The following is a 15429-nucleotide window of genomic DNA, read 5'->3' on the forward strand; positions in this document are numbered from 1 at the left end:
ACAAGTGAAAAATAGTGCGTGTTATGAAAGTTTGCACCGAGTAACCACTATTATCCTTAGCCCCATAGTGGGCGCCAAACTGTTTACCCTAAAAATGAATAACAATTGAATTTATACGTGATTTTAAGGATACGTGATATAAGTTGGCACAAATTAAGAAGACAAATTAATATTGAAATTGACAATAGAAGAATAAATGCAAACCACGCGAATCGAACTGCCTTGGCCCTCGAGTTTGACCAGCCTCCAACCAAAGATGTTTCAACTGAAGTATGAACAGTCTAATAGAATAACAACATAATAAAAGCTAGGAAGTGACAGTATATTGCTTTATGTTGCGTTAATATGATGTGTTTTACAAATGATCATACCCCCTTTATATAGTAGGAGAATCCTACACTTGATAAAATTCTATATGTGGTAAGAAATCTCATGATTAGCTAATTAACTGGCACATCCTTGATACGTGCCGAGATTCCCGCCTTGATCTGCACCTGATCACGGATATTTCGTCCTTTCGTAATTCGGCATGGCAAATTTCCCTCGATCTCGCATGATCTCGATATTGTCTGGCCCCAGGGTCGAACTGAACGATATAACTTCGCACTTTGGTTCGGTATAATCCGGGTCGAACCTTAACCTATCATATTCCAATCTCGATTAATCATAGGGGGAGGACCCGATTTTTACCGTATACAAAATTTTCTTCTTGACCAAAGAGAATATTTTCGAAGTGTGACCTTTCTCCAGAACGTCTCGTACCAATCATAAAGAGAAATAGTATAAAAGATACAATACCCTAAAAACGACAACACGTAATCGTGATTAAGGTCGTTTATTATTCGATAAAAATCAATAATTCTATTTTATTTTTAATATTTCAAAGTTCAATAGTCGGGGTTAAATTTACAATAAATCGATTCAAACAAATATTCCCAATTAATTGAGCACAAAGCATCCTTGTACAGACCGCTTACCCGAATGTTTTTCGGGAAAGGACCGCACTTCTAGGAGTATGATGTAAATAACCTACCCTAATATTATTTCCATAACTCGATCGCATGACCTCTAAAGACATAACATAATCATGATTAAGGTTGTTTATTATTCAATAAAAATCAATAATTCTATTTTATTTTTAATATTTCAAAGTTCAATAGTCCGGTTTAAATTTACAAAACATCGGTTCAAACAAATATTTCGAATTAATTAAGCAGTTCGGAACACAAAGCATCCCTATACAGACAACTTACCCTAATGTTTAAAAGACCGCACTCATAGGAATGTGATGTAGACAGCCTACCCTAATGTTGTTTCTACGGCTCCTGGTCACGGCTCCGAGCCGTGAAAATAGCCACTTATAGAAATGCAGGGTAAAGCTGCATACAATAGACTCTTGTGATCCGACCCTTCTCGAACCTCTCGCATAGTAGAAATTTAGTGCACCGAAAGTGTTGCTCACCACTTAATATTCCAAATTATCTATTACATAATTTTAAAATACTAAAGTAATATTACTTGTCTAATACAGATACAAGACATTCAATAATAGGTTTTCTCACTTTCGGGCCTTTCACTCATAAGTCCATAGTCGCCGCCTCTCCATTTCATCCCCGGCGCCGGCAGGTAAGAGTCTCTTCTTCTATTCGTCTTTTAGGGTTAAATTTGCTTATTTATTAAACAATTACTCATTAGTTTGAAACTTGTAGCAATTCAGAATGCCTGAAAACAAGCCTGTAATTGGACTTTCATGGGAACCAAAATTACCTCAATTATCATTTGGTACCAAAAAGAGCAGCTCCAATAAGGAGGCTGAGACCAGTGCAGTATATAAACCTAGTTCTGAACTTATTGACGGCTTATTTGTTCCTCCTAATGATCCTAAAAAGGTGAACAAATTCCTTCGAAAACAAGTCAAGGATACTGCTGGCAAAAATTGGTATATCTCGAATTTTAGTTCCTCAAATTTCTATAGTTACTATCATGAATTTGTTCCTTTTTACAAAAATTATTGATTGGTTGTGAAATTTTTAATTAGGTTTGATATGCCTGCACAAACAATTACTCCCGAGCTGAAAAGGGATCTCCAGCTGTTAAAGGTGATTCTTTGAATTGTAAAGTTTTTCTTTTTTAACTTGTATGTTTTATTGCTCGACGATAGGTTGATGTTTTATGTTATTTATGAACTTTATAGATATGTATGAAAGGAGAATTTACATTCGCTTAGAAGCTAACTGTCATTGTGTCACTTTTGTTGTGCTTTTGAAGCACCTTCTTAGTATTTGTTTAATAATATTACCTTGCTTTATCTAAAGAAACGTTTGTTTTAGTAGCTAAATGGAGTGACTGGCACTTTGTGTTAGAGATTATGATGTGGCTAACCTTTTCTTTACATCTTTGTTAAAGAATAGTGAGGGAACGAGTTTTTTCACTGTTCCTTGAGCTGAGGGTCTATCGGAAACAACCTCTCTACCTTCTCAAGGTAGGGGCAAGGTTTGCGTACACATTACCCTCCCAGACGGTCAGACCCCACTTGTGGGATTACACTGAGTTTGTTGTTGTATTGCCGTTGTTAAAAGAAAAAGAAGAAGATCCCTTGTCTAGGACTTGATCTTGAATTCGTGATACTAATTCATAACAATTAATGTCGAATTTGCTAAACATTTTAAGATGGGTGTATCTCTGTGGGAATTCTTGGCTCATCTATCTTAGGAGCCCTAGTTGTTTTGTGAGATGTTGAACATCAATAGACCTTTTCCTTGAGTAAAGATGGGAGTGAGAAAAATAGAGATGTACACTTTACTCTGTTGCTGATTAATGCTCTACTTCCGCTGAACACTTTGTCCATGATCAGTAATCTAGGTAGAATTGGAATGTGTAATAGTCTCCTACTCGTATTTCAGAAAAAATGCATGTATGCAACTTAATGATGCTCCACTCTCTAGCTTTGTGTTCCTTATTAACTGATTTTTGTGGTCTTAAAAGTGTAAAAAGGTTGTCTTCATGGTTCCCTGTTACATATTCCCAGCAGATTAGACTAAAGAGGCATATTAATTGACATCTCTGATTCATTTGTTATATCCCGTCACACTTCATAAATAGACCAAAAATGTTATATTCCATCTGGTGTATATAATTGTTACGCTCTTCAACACAGTACGATAATCCAAGTTCTACCTGTAATTTTTCTTGGATTCCGTTGACAAGCAGTGAATTTATTGACAATCCTGAGTACATGTGCCAAACATGGACTTATTCCAATTATGCGTAATAGCCACATTTTCCTGTGATGTATTGCCAAGTTTTTTCATTTTTATGCCTCGTTTAGTTGCAGTAATTTCTTATATAATTAAGTTCTTAATTCTGAAAATCGGATTGCTTCAGTTAAGGGGTGCCATGGATCCAAAAAGGCATTACAAGAAGAGTGATTTGAAGTCAAAAGCACTACCTAAATATTTCCAGGCAAGTCTATTATGTCATAAACTATTTATATATCACACATTCACTTTTATCAGCATCTTAGTTTCCTGTTGGCAAGAGGCAAGACTTTGATGGTTTGAAATTTGAGCAGGTCGGCACAGTAATAGAGCCAGCATCTGAATACTACTCAAGCAGACTGACTAAGAAGGAGAGAAAGACAACAATTACTGATGAGCTACTTTCCGACCGCAAACTTGGGTTGTATAGGTAAGTCATGAAAATAAATAAAAGTAAAGGATCTATGCAACTACTTTAGCAGGTCTGCTCAATTGAACTCTAGCAGTATTGTTTTGAGCTGGAGATTTATATGTCTAATCAGGTTAGAATGAATGAATTTGCCTGCCTTTTCTGAAATTAGCAGTGTTGGCAGTAGTGATAAAGGATCCCTCTCTCAGTAGTTTAACCACTCAAGCTTCTCTAGCTTTTGCTTAACTGTCAAGTTCAGCTCAATGAATTTCATTGCACAGAAGTAAAAAATGAACTTGCTAAAGGATGTTCATGGATACTAAAACATTCTCAGTGCATTTGTCGGGCAGGTATGCTTGCTTTAGATGGGTAATAGGGTTGTATTGATCGGGGTTATGGTGAAAGGGGACCGGACTGAATTTGAAGTTAACCTTCAGACAGTGAGGGAGCTGATATCTTAATATAATACTCAGAGAATGAGGGAATCCTTAGATCTTCTTTTACTATTGATTTATGTTTGTATCATTTCAGCTTCAAAGCTCGTTGATTCTTTACCACCATACTAAGATATGTGGAGCATGATGATTATAGAGATTCTGAGCTTTGTCCGCATGCTCTCAAGCCTCCTTTTTTGTGATTTCATTTGAGTTATAGGAAATATTCAAACTAATCTTAGATCTAAGCTTGAGAACAAAGAACTATAGTCGTAAATGTTAGATTGGAGTTAATTTTATGCATTTTATCTTTTTGCCTGCTTGCATTGGATATGCTCATTCTTTCATGGATCATTGACTTGTTATTAACAAGAAATCGGAAAAACATAGTTTGCCTATCTACAGTCCAGAGTTCTATTAATAATACATGCATGAGCAAAAGCTGTATACCTCACTTACATTTTCTTATTATGAAGAAAGTATTGTCTGATATCATGCTTTGTTCTGCTTACTATGTTCTTTCTGACCCACATATGCTTCACAGAAAACGCAAGGTTCGCGAGATTGAAGAACATAACCGGCCAGGTGGAGTGGACAAGTGGAAGATTAGAGGTTCACAGTCATGGAAGCGTGCAAAGCAAAGGAGGCATTGAAGTTTACATAGTGTTTAAAAAGCTGTGCTTCCCATTTTTCCCTGTCCGGCCAATTGGTGAGCTTAGAAATCTGTTATGAGGTGTACGCGACGTTCAAGAAAAAATTTCCAGATGACATAATAGCGCAGGTTTGATAGAACCATATAAAATCGCGGACGCTATGCAGCGGCATACTTGTAATACAAGTTTTTAGCCCTCTAATCGAGATTGTTGTCATCAAATTTGAACTGTCTTGCTGATAATGTTCATAGGCAGAATACCTTTAAAAAAACCGAAACTTGGCACAGATTATTGGTTGTACGCCCTAAATTATTCGTAGTGTAATTATTCCGCTGAACTTGGCTATTTCATAGTTATTCGGCTAAACCTATACATCATTTGCATTTTGCACCATGAAGAATTTATTATGAGTTGCATTTGGATTTTTGAACAAATTGGTTTTCTGTAACTGTTTCAGGATGTTTTGTTTTATTGTTGTTGGAAGACATTTTCAAATGCTCTTTATTAATTAAATTCAGAACTAACTACGCACTTAGATACCTTTCATATACTCCTCGGAGAAGCACACAAATGTCTAACGAGTTGATACAAGCTTTGCAATTTCCTACATCGTTAAACCAATTTTCACCACACTAGTCGATAAACGTTATTTGTGTTGTACTACCATAATGCCCGCTTGTTATTTTCTTTTTTCCGGTTGACGATGATATTTGGGCCAGCTTACGCATACCTCAACTATTTTATCAAGTACCTGCTATCTTTCATTAGTGTTTTTTACTTTCACCGAACCTGAGACCTTACGGTTCTCCTCATGCTCCACTAGATCCATAGGTACAGGATACATACATGACGTGTAATATGTGTTTTCTGAAGTTTTAAAGATGAGAACTAATTAAACAGTAGTAGTTGAAAGACTCTTGCTTTGGCCTATGTATTCAACTAGTCAACTGAAACAAACTCCATGCAGCTGAACTGATTGAAGATTAAAAAAGGGTAGCCCGGTGCACTAAGCTCCTGTTATGTGCAGAGTCCAGGGAAGGACCGCACCATAAGGGTCTATTGTATGCAGTTTTACCCTGCATTTCTGCAAGAGGTTGTTACCACGGCTCAAACATGTGACCTCCTGATCACATGACATCAACTTTACCGATTACACCAAGACTAAAGATTAGCATTCAATTTTGAGAGGGTAGTGGGTGGGCTTTCACTATTGCCAAGACTTTGCTTGTCTATCTACTTGCTTGGGAATGAAACAGCCATCTCGATGTATTCTCCTTGCATTGATTAATAGCTAGCTAATCTTCACATATTTAGCCATTTAGGTCTATATAATAGTAGTCCATTTATTGCCTCCCAAATTTCAACATTACAGGAAAGACAATAAAGACCTCTTGGGACTACTGGTTTGCTTCTTGGACCCGATACCTATAACAACAATAATTATGTCTCAATCGCATATAAGTTGAATACAGTACCAGTTGGCGCACAAGTCTCTTACATTGAACTCCCGTTTGGTAATAGATTTTGGCTGGGTTTTTTCAAAAAAAAAAAAAATTCAAAATATTATTTGTTCATGGAATATGATCAATTTTTGAAAGAAAAAAAAATTAAAAAAAATTCAAGTTCCCAAAAACTAGTTTAGGATACTTTTTAGATAAAAAAAATTTCGCACAAAACTTTAATTTTTTTCAAATAGAAAACACATTTCACTTCCAAACAACTATTTTTCAACCCAACTTTAAGAACTTCTTTTTCAGGGTGAAATTTAAAAATAGCCAAATTTACAACTGGTCGTTCAAAATTAGCCCAGTTTCAAAGTAATCAAAATTTAGTCACTTTTCATGTAAAGATAAATTTAAGCGAAAACACTGTTCAAAACCCGGAAAATACGCCAGTATATTATGCTAGAGTTCCACATAAGTATACTTGAACTCCAGCATATTATACTGGAGTTCCAAGATAAGTATGCTGCTCCAGCATAATATAATGGAGTTCCAGCATAAGTACACTAGAACTCCAGCATAATATACTGGAGTTCCAGCAAGTATATTGGTCCAGCATAATATACTGGAGTTTGGAGCACCGGTGCTCCAGTCTCCAGTATATTATACTGGAGCCAGCAAAGTATACCGATCCAGCATAATATGTTGGAGTTCATACAGAGGTGCACTGAACTCCAGTATATTATGTTGGATCGGTCTCTGCTACAGCAAAATAGTGGCTATTTTTTATTGACTTGGTAAACGCTGGCTATTTTTGAATGATCAGTCCGAAAACTAGCTATACCGTGCTATTTTAACCTTTTTTCAAGTTTCAACTAAATCTATGTCCAAACGCTAGCTAAATACTACTAAGTCTTTCCCATTCGAACCCGTAACATGCACTTACCCTCTCTAACGTGTTGTGTCCTTACCATTGAACCAAAGGCCCGGGGCCTATCGCCTATTGGAGTCGGCACCTTATATTACTATTTCAATGCTTCAACTTAAATCATTATAAAAGTAGTTGTCAGTAGCCACCCCACTAATACTATATGGAGTATAAGTCCAATCCCCACACATCATATTCTTCCTCATGCTAAACACAACTGTGACATAATCAGTACAAAGAATCTTGGCAATGGTGGAAAAGCCGAAGTTTCAAACTACGTAGTTTCAGCTTTCGTTCATCCGCTTTGCTGATAGTAGGATACTCAAGACATTAATAACAAAAAAATCAGTCCGGTGCTCTAAGCTCCCACTATGCGTAAGGGTCGGGCCACAAGGGTCAAGACATCAATAACAATCCATGAAAAGAATAGGCAAAGCTACTTCCATTAGTGCATTTATAAATTTATACACATTCAATCGACCAGGGAAAAAGCAAGGGAATCACAGTATGTCCGCTGATTTCCCAAATAACTACTACTCGTAGTATAATATCATCTTCAACTCAACAAAACAAATCTTAATTGTTATCATTTCATGCAGTAGCGGCTGCGGGAAAGGAGAGAATTCACATATTTGATGTTTCAGTAGGTGCAGATCGAGCATGCAACAGAGGTTGAAGAGCTTTTACCACAATGCTCATATTTGGCCGAAAATCAGCTTCATATTGCACACACAGAGCAGCAACTGCAGCCATCTGTTTCAGCCATGCAGATTTTAGTAGGGAATTAGGAAAATCAAGAAGACATGAAAGAATAGAACAAAATGTTCTTCCATCTTCTCCTGAATTAGATGCTGAGTTACATTTTTAATCAACATAACTTAGGAGAAGAGGCAGAATTAGAGTTGCAGTAGTCAAGCACTTTCTGCTTCTAGTGACATACCTTTGCAACTGCTTTAGGAGGGTATTCTGTACCCAGTCTCGCGTCAACACATTGCTTCACTTTATCTTCACTAAGTCTTGGTGTGGCCTGATTACAAATGGTATGAGACGTTAATTGCAAATCAAAAGAATTCAGCTAACAAATGGTGCATCAGATATAGTAATGTCAGTATCTTTAAGGCTATACCCATGTCACAAGACTCTGTTGGCCACGTGGCAATGTATGATCAACAGGTTTACGGCCAGTAAGGAGTTCAAGGAGTACAACACCAAAGCTGTAAACATCACTCTTTGAACTCAGCTGACCAGTCATTGCATATCTGCAACACAAGGAGGTAATTCCAATCAGCATAAAAATGAATGACCCTTTGGCCTTTTACTTATGAAACATGAGCTAAAATTCCTTTATTTAGTCAATTAGCCAAGTTCATTGCATATTTGTATTACACATTAAGAACTGGACTCACTCAGGAGCATGATAACCAAAGGTTCCAAGAACACGTGTAGAGTGAAGACGTGCTGCCATATCAGGAGCTTGATTTGATAAATCAAAATCCGCGATTTTAGCAACATCATCATCAAAGAGTAAAACATTGCTAGACTTAATATCACGATGGATGATATGCGGCTGTGCTTTTTCATGCAAGTACTCTAGCCCTTTTGCAGCCCCAACAGCAATTTTAACTCGTTGTGCCCATGACAATACTGGCCCTGGTTGTGCACCTTTCACGCCTTTTCGTCCTGCAACCACAGAATGAAAACTTATTTGCATTTTTCGGCTAGATAAGCAAAATTAGGAAAGATGAAACTGTCAGTTTAGTCATATTAATAATTTATAGTCTAGGTAGTTTAAGGAGGCCGCTACAATAAATATCCTAAAAATAGGCAGTCAAAATGGTTTTCAGTATTAGCTATGAGACACACTGACACATTAACTTCGGTGAGACAAGACCACCACAATCAAAAGTTGTTCCAAAAGGTCAAAATATGAGTATGATCAGCCATACATAAAGAAGAAGACACATAATCAAAAGCTCCCAAATGAAACAGGAATATATACAGAAATAGACATCAGTACTTCCAGAAAAAGCAACGGTAAAGTTATTTCCATATGAACCTATAGGTCACGGGTTCGAGCCGTGGAATCAGCCAGTGATGCTTGTCCCAGGGTAGGCTGACTACATTACACCCCCTTGGGGTGTGGCCCTTTGCGGGATTCTACATGAACGAGGGATGCTTCGTGCACAGGGCTGCCCTTTTAAAATGAAACAAAATAAAGGCATGTAAAGGTTTTGCTCTGTTCAACAGAGATACACGTTCCGTTAGCAAATGACAACAATTTCTGTTTAAAAAGCAACGGAAATGGATAGAAGTTTTATTTTTGTTTAACAGCGGAAATGGGTGGGTAAATCACGACCCTAAAGCACCTTTAGACCGGATTTCATAAATTAAGTTTTACGTAGAGAGAGGGGAAAGGATTTAATGGACTTGGCAGGATAATGATCAATTTTCAAACTACTAGGAGTTTACCCTTTTCTAATACCTTAAGGAGCAGCGGCAATGACTGAAATTAAACCAAGGAGAAGGTGGGTTAGATTTGGATTTGGAAGAATAATAGACTCAGATCAAATTCCACTCATTGCATTGGGTCGTGAATATATTGTCCCTCCCTCCCTCCCTCCCTCAAAAGGGAACTCTATGAAGCTTCACCAACATGATATGGAAGCCACTTTAAGCTCCCTGCCTCTCCCTCTTTCCTTGATTGTCTCTCCTCCTGATCTCTGACCAATAAAGTGGGCCAAGTCCAATAACCTTTGTGGCAAACAATCTTTTCAAGTTTATATACTATCAAAAGAAAACTATTAGGGGAATGGAAGGACCATAGAGAAAAAAGAATCAATAACATTTTTTTTTGGATAAAGAAGAAGCAATGACATTCTAGCTTTAGGTATCCCTTGTACCCTCTCTCTCAACTCAATGCACACTTCCCATCCAATTTTTGATGTCCCAAAATGTTCTAAAACAACCTTGCAAAAAATTATATTGGACAGAATTTTACATGGAAGGCCAATTTACCAAAATCTGGGTTCAATTAAGGCAAGCATGAGTTCAACCCTTCTCTCATCGAGCCAAGATTGATAGCCATTCGACCTGAGGAACTTAAAACTTACTATGTAGACATTTTTCATTTTAACCCACTTATCATTTTCTGAAGTTCTATCACTAACAAATAGTATGTAAAATTAGCTTTTTCCCTATCTGCATAGTCAAACTATGTAAAAAATGGAACTTATAATGGAATATGTTTTAGAGAGAGGACAAAAGAACAAAAAGCATATACAAGTATACAATAGCAAAAAGCAAATAATAAAATCTGAAAGTAAGAAGGAAAACCTTAAGGGTTCTTTAGCACAGTATATGAGGAAGTCTTGGGGCAAGTTTACTCTTGATTAGAGAAACTTTACTTAACACTTTCACGACACATGTCAGGAAAAAAAAAAAGCCAAGTCAAGGTCCCTCAAAAAAGGAGGATAAAGCTGGGAGGATTTTTGATCGCTTTTTGAGGGTTGAAAAAGCAGTAATAAAGTGGTTAAAATGGGTGCTATGTACACATGACCTAATTGGATTTGGAATTTACAATCATTTCCAGACACAATCTAGCACGAATGGTCACGAGATTTAATTTGAATTTGACCCGTTTATACATGAACTCGAAAAACATAGAATAGCTCGACAACAGCTTATAGTAAACTAACCATGAAGAATGTCATGAAGAGATCCATTTGGGGCATACTCATAGGCCAACACACGAAGACCACCATCCACACAATAACCGAGTAATTCAACCACATTTTCATGTTTTAATCTTGATACCATAGAAACCTGCAACGGGTTACATCATATCCAAGCAACTGTAAGAAATTTATGTATAATATAGGTTAGTCAAAGTAGGACAATCCAATTGACCTGACCTGCGCCAAAAATTCTCGATCAGGCTGCTTACTCGAGTCTAACTTTTTAATGGCTGCAGCCCGCCCACTTTTCAAGACACCATGGTATACCCTTCCATATGATCCCTCACCTATCAAGGCTTTTGTACCAAAGTTGTCTGTGATGTCCTTTAACTCATCAACAGCTATAGAAGGAACAGCAATGGGCTGGATGTTCACAGTCTGTGTCTCCTTCTGCGCACTTTCTGTTGCACGCTGCCCTGCATTATAGCCTAAAAGATTTTTCTCCGGTTAGTAAGGAGTGAAAACAAGAAATCCTATCGGAAAAAATAAAAATGAAAACTCCCAGTAAACTGAAGCAGGACACTATCTAAAGAAAGCATTTCCATAGAATAAGAGTAAAGCCAAAGCAATGAACTAAACACTACATCTTTTAACTGACTATTTATTGGTTTACTATGGATAAATTGAAAGATTGAGATGAGTAACATGTTCGCACAGTATGCATCTTTTCCATACCGTGTCATCACAAAGACACTAAATACAAACATCACAATCTTTGAGCTTCCAAGATGCTGGAACTAGTTTATTTATAAACCTGCTGTTGAGATTAGATTATCTCTTCCTAACTCAATTGACAATAAATCATATCTCAGTGCTCAGTGGTCAACATTGAGCTTCAATCCCGGAGATACTTAGAGTAAAAACACTACCTGCCCGCCCTCCCTTGCGGCCAAACTTATCATTCCCCATAGTTTGTGATGTTACAAAAAGAAAACAGTACAAGGAGGAAATTGACCTGCTGAATTATTGGTCATGAAGGGTCCATGATCAGCAGCTTTGTGCATGTCATCATCATCACAACAACCGAAGCAGCCCATAGTTTTCCTTCTTCCTATACCCTCGAGATATACTGGAAAATACTAGTAACAAAGTTAAAGAAGTTATATAAGGCGTCTCAAGAACACATAAAAGGACTCTCAATCAGTGCTATAATACAAAATCCATTAATCCAAAGCTTTCTGAAACACAGTAATTCCTTTGCTCTCCCCGTAAATCGAAAATGTTCACCCAATGTCATCAACAATATCAAGCAGGCCAGGTGAAAGATCAATAACAACATTAAAATGTTATCTTATGCTTCTACTGACATATAATGAATGTTTGTATGGCACTCATGGAAAAAGGCAGAAACTAAGCACATCAACATATCATAGAGGAAAAAAAAAACAACGTCATAGGCTAATCAAGACGGAAATGGATATTTTAATGTATAAACCTACATGATTTACACTTACATGACATGGTCTCCTTGTGATGACCGACGAATATGCATTTTAGTGGATATATGACAGCAAATATGGTAAAACGATTAGGACATACATCATATGAACCTAGAATATTAAAGAGTTGGCATCAAGAGAAGCATCAACTCTTTCCTTAACATCCCCATTTCTCAATCTCCCATAGTTATATTTCTTTATCTGCGTTCTAGAGAAAATGTCACTATAACATAGGATTTACAAATTATTTTCTGGAATTGTCATGCTCAATTTAGAGGCAGATTTAGGGTTTGAACTTTATGTGCTCTGGATTCTAGGACAGCAACCTCAAGTCTAGAACTGAGATCTGATTAAATGAATTTCTTAACATATATACAAGTTTTGAGCCAAAACTACTGGGTTCAAACCCATACCTTATAGCCTACATCCTTCCCCGATACTCATAATTGAAACTAATCAAAAGAGCAAGCTTTTGGTATCTTCGCTTTTATAAGATACAAAAAGGAAGTCACTTTATTAGCATAAATGCACCCAGAAAGACAACTGCTTTGAACCCTCATTTAGATATTCAAACAAAGGAACATAATAGAAAGGAAAACAACCATTATCAAATCCCTTTTCATTTCCATAAAGACTTTTGTTCCTTTCTTTAAGTCACTTCAAATACATTCCTCGCATCTTCCCTCACTTTTCACTAGTCCATTACAATCTCATAACCCTCAAACAAAAAAAAAACAAATACATTAACACTAATCTAAGCTCGAAACAGCACGATTATTAAAAAGAGTTGAAGTTCTATGTACTGAAAATGTAAATAAATACTCAACAACCAGATCACTTAAAAAAGTAATTGCAGATAACTCTATTTAATATAATTAATTGATAACCTTGAATAAACATGAACCTGCTATAACATGTTAAATTACACTAATGCTGTAAAAATTCATTACAGTGTCAGTGCATATAAGTTAAATCCTATTACAAAAATTAATCCTAACAACCCTCAAACTATGACAGGTAACTGAAATACACTGCAATCACAGTAAATTGCATATAAATTAAATCCTATTAAAAAAATTAATCTAACAACCCTCAAACTATGACAGGTAACTGAAATACACTACAATCACAGTAAAATTATCACACGAATATAACAAATTAATACATAATTGTGCAAAAATAATAATAAATCAGTACGATCTCGTAATTTTGTCGAACAAAAATAGACTAAAAAAAGGGGGAAATTAACGAGGACTAACCTTAGAGGCAATCGGCTTCGAAAACAACGCGCGATGAGAAAATTGGTTGTGTGTGATCTGAAGACTGAGATAGAAATGGAAGAGAGACTAATAAAAGGAGTCAAATATAGAAATATATGTATTGAATAGAATGAATCAGAGTGAGAAAAGTAATAGAAACGGAAACAGTGTAAAGGAAAGAGAGTAGCTTTGGCTAGTTGCTCTGTCTCTTTTGTTGGCCTTGACTTCTTCTCTTTCACACACACACACAGTTATGTATATGCCCTCTTTATCTTTTTCACAATAATTGTATTCTATTAAAAAGAATGCAAAAAATACTATTTTTCTTGTTTTTTTTCCCAATCATTCAATTCACAAGTTTCTTGTTAAATATATTCTTCTTTTTTGATGAGCAATTTTTTTTTAACTCTAAAGATGGTATATGAATTAATTTGTGCACATTTTAACTATTTTATCGAGTAGTTTGCGCTGGTTAAGTAGGGTGTCAAGTCGAGCCAAGTCGATCTAATCAAAATTTGAACTTAGCATGACCAATCTTCCATTGTACAACCACTTGTGTAGTTGGTGTATGGGCTAGTTCAAGGTGCGGTCAGCTATCCTATGATATACTCAATTTCTTCTTTAGTAGGTTTATCTATAACGTTTGGTGGTGACCTCATGGGCACGTTCCTCTTTGGGGGCGGTCTGGTCTAATCGAAGTCAACTGACTCACATTTAATACGAGGTTTGTTTTCACCGAGCTGGTTACTTGAGTCTATAGGCTATCTTTCTATGGGTAGTGAGTGCGCATCCTTACCCCCTACCTTATGTAGATAGAGAGATTGTTTTCAGACCCTCGGCTCCAAGCAAGCTTGCAAAACTTTACTCTAAAGATGGTATATGAATTAATTTGCGCATATTTTAACTAATTTGGGTGCCAACTCGAGCCAAATCGATCTCTGTCCAAATGAACATAAATCGAATCGAACCAATTGAAATTTGAACTTAGCTTGACCATATCAGGTAACTCTATAAACCAAGGAGAGATAGAGAAGAAATTACTTAGTGGTTTTTGCTTCGATTGGGATTTGAACCTGAGATCCCATATTTTTCACTCATTCATTGACCACTAGACCACACACTTGAGTGCTTAAAATCTTCCATTGTATTAAATTGAATCGAAGCACTATCGAGCTTTGCTACAATATAACCAAAGTTAAATAAATTTTCCGATGTCTATTTTCGTGTATATACCTACTATTTTAGAAAATTAAATTCAAAACAAAACATATAAAATTGGATAGCTTTACGAGTATTGCAGGTAGGTAAAACTATTCACCTAAATTAGAGCAAATGAGATCATACTTAAGTGTTGTAGCTAAGATTCAAATTAAGGAATTCTTCATTTGTAACTTTTATGCCTCAACCACACACTAATATTTGGGAGTTTCATTAATATTGAACAATTTATATTTCAACTTCTTTTAGAAAAAAGAAATTAAATTGAAGTTTAGTGGTATAACATTTTCGTATAAAAAAATAATAAGAAATGCCACCTAAATGATTGAAAATTAGACCGATTAGGTTGGAAAATGATTACAAATACATAATAATTGTAGACAGCTGAGGGTATAATCTTTTTGTAATTTTTTTATTTTTTTCTTTCCCAATTCATAATATTCGAAGTGAGGCATGAGACGTCACATGGGTGTTTGTTAGTCATTACTCATTAAATGATAAACAAATGGAATACCAATTCTTAAAGTAAGAATATAATAAGTTCGAGAATATAATAAAATTATTATCAGTTTGGTATCTTTATATTTGACCATTATTTATTATTATAATAATTCTTGTAAAGCAATCTATGGAGAGATATTCCTCTATCAAGTAAT

At 36.0% G+C, this 15429-nt stretch overlaps 2 protein-coding genes across 4 annotated transcripts; one reads left to right on the top strand and one right to left on the bottom strand.

Annotated features, from left to right (window-relative positions):
* Positions 1-1526: 1526 nt before the first annotated feature.
* On the top strand, positions 1527-5119 carry LOC104241457 (rRNA-processing protein fcf2-like). 2 transcript variants are annotated; one of them, XM_009796399.2, is made up of 6 exons: positions 1527-1626; positions 1710-1939; positions 2039-2099; positions 3385-3462; positions 3572-3687; positions 4645-5119. In XM_009796399.2, exons 2-6 carry the CDS (start codon positions 1719-1721, stop codon positions 4751-4753), a joined length of 585 nt encoding a protein of 194 aa, XP_009794701.1. In that variant the 5' UTR covers positions 1527-1626; positions 1710-1718; the 3' UTR covers positions 4754-5119. The 2 variants fall into 2 exon arrangements, with proteins under 2 accessions (XP_009794701.1, XP_009794702.1); XM_009796400.2 differs by having other exon boundaries at positions 1531-1626; positions 1718-1939.
* Positions 5120-7541: 2422 nt separating this feature from the next.
* Positions 7542-13825, bottom strand: LOC104241458 (pto-interacting protein 1-like). 2 transcript variants are annotated; one of them, XM_009796401.2, is made up of 8 exons: positions 13556-13825; positions 11813-11926; positions 11035-11285; positions 10819-10945; positions 8530-8803; positions 8250-8382; positions 8064-8150; positions 7542-7876 (listed from the first exon to the last, which is right to left on the bottom strand). In XM_009796401.2, the coding sequence occupies exons 2-8, from the start codon at positions 11892-11894 to the stop codon at positions 7748-7750; spliced, it is 1083 nt and encodes a 360-aa protein (XP_009794703.1). In that variant the 5' UTR covers positions 11895-11926; positions 13556-13825; the 3' UTR covers positions 7542-7747. The 2 variants fall into 2 exon arrangements, with proteins under 2 accessions (XP_009794703.1, XP_009794704.1); XM_009796402.2 differs by having other exon boundaries at positions 11813-11936.
* Positions 13826-15429: the final 1604 nt, after the last annotated feature.

Source organism: Nicotiana sylvestris, chromosome 5, assembly GCF_000393655.2.
Source record: "Nicotiana sylvestris chromosome 5, ASM39365v2, whole genome shotgun sequence".
Lineage (NCBI taxonomy): Eukaryota > Viridiplantae > Streptophyta > Magnoliopsida > Solanales > Solanaceae > Nicotiana > Nicotiana sylvestris.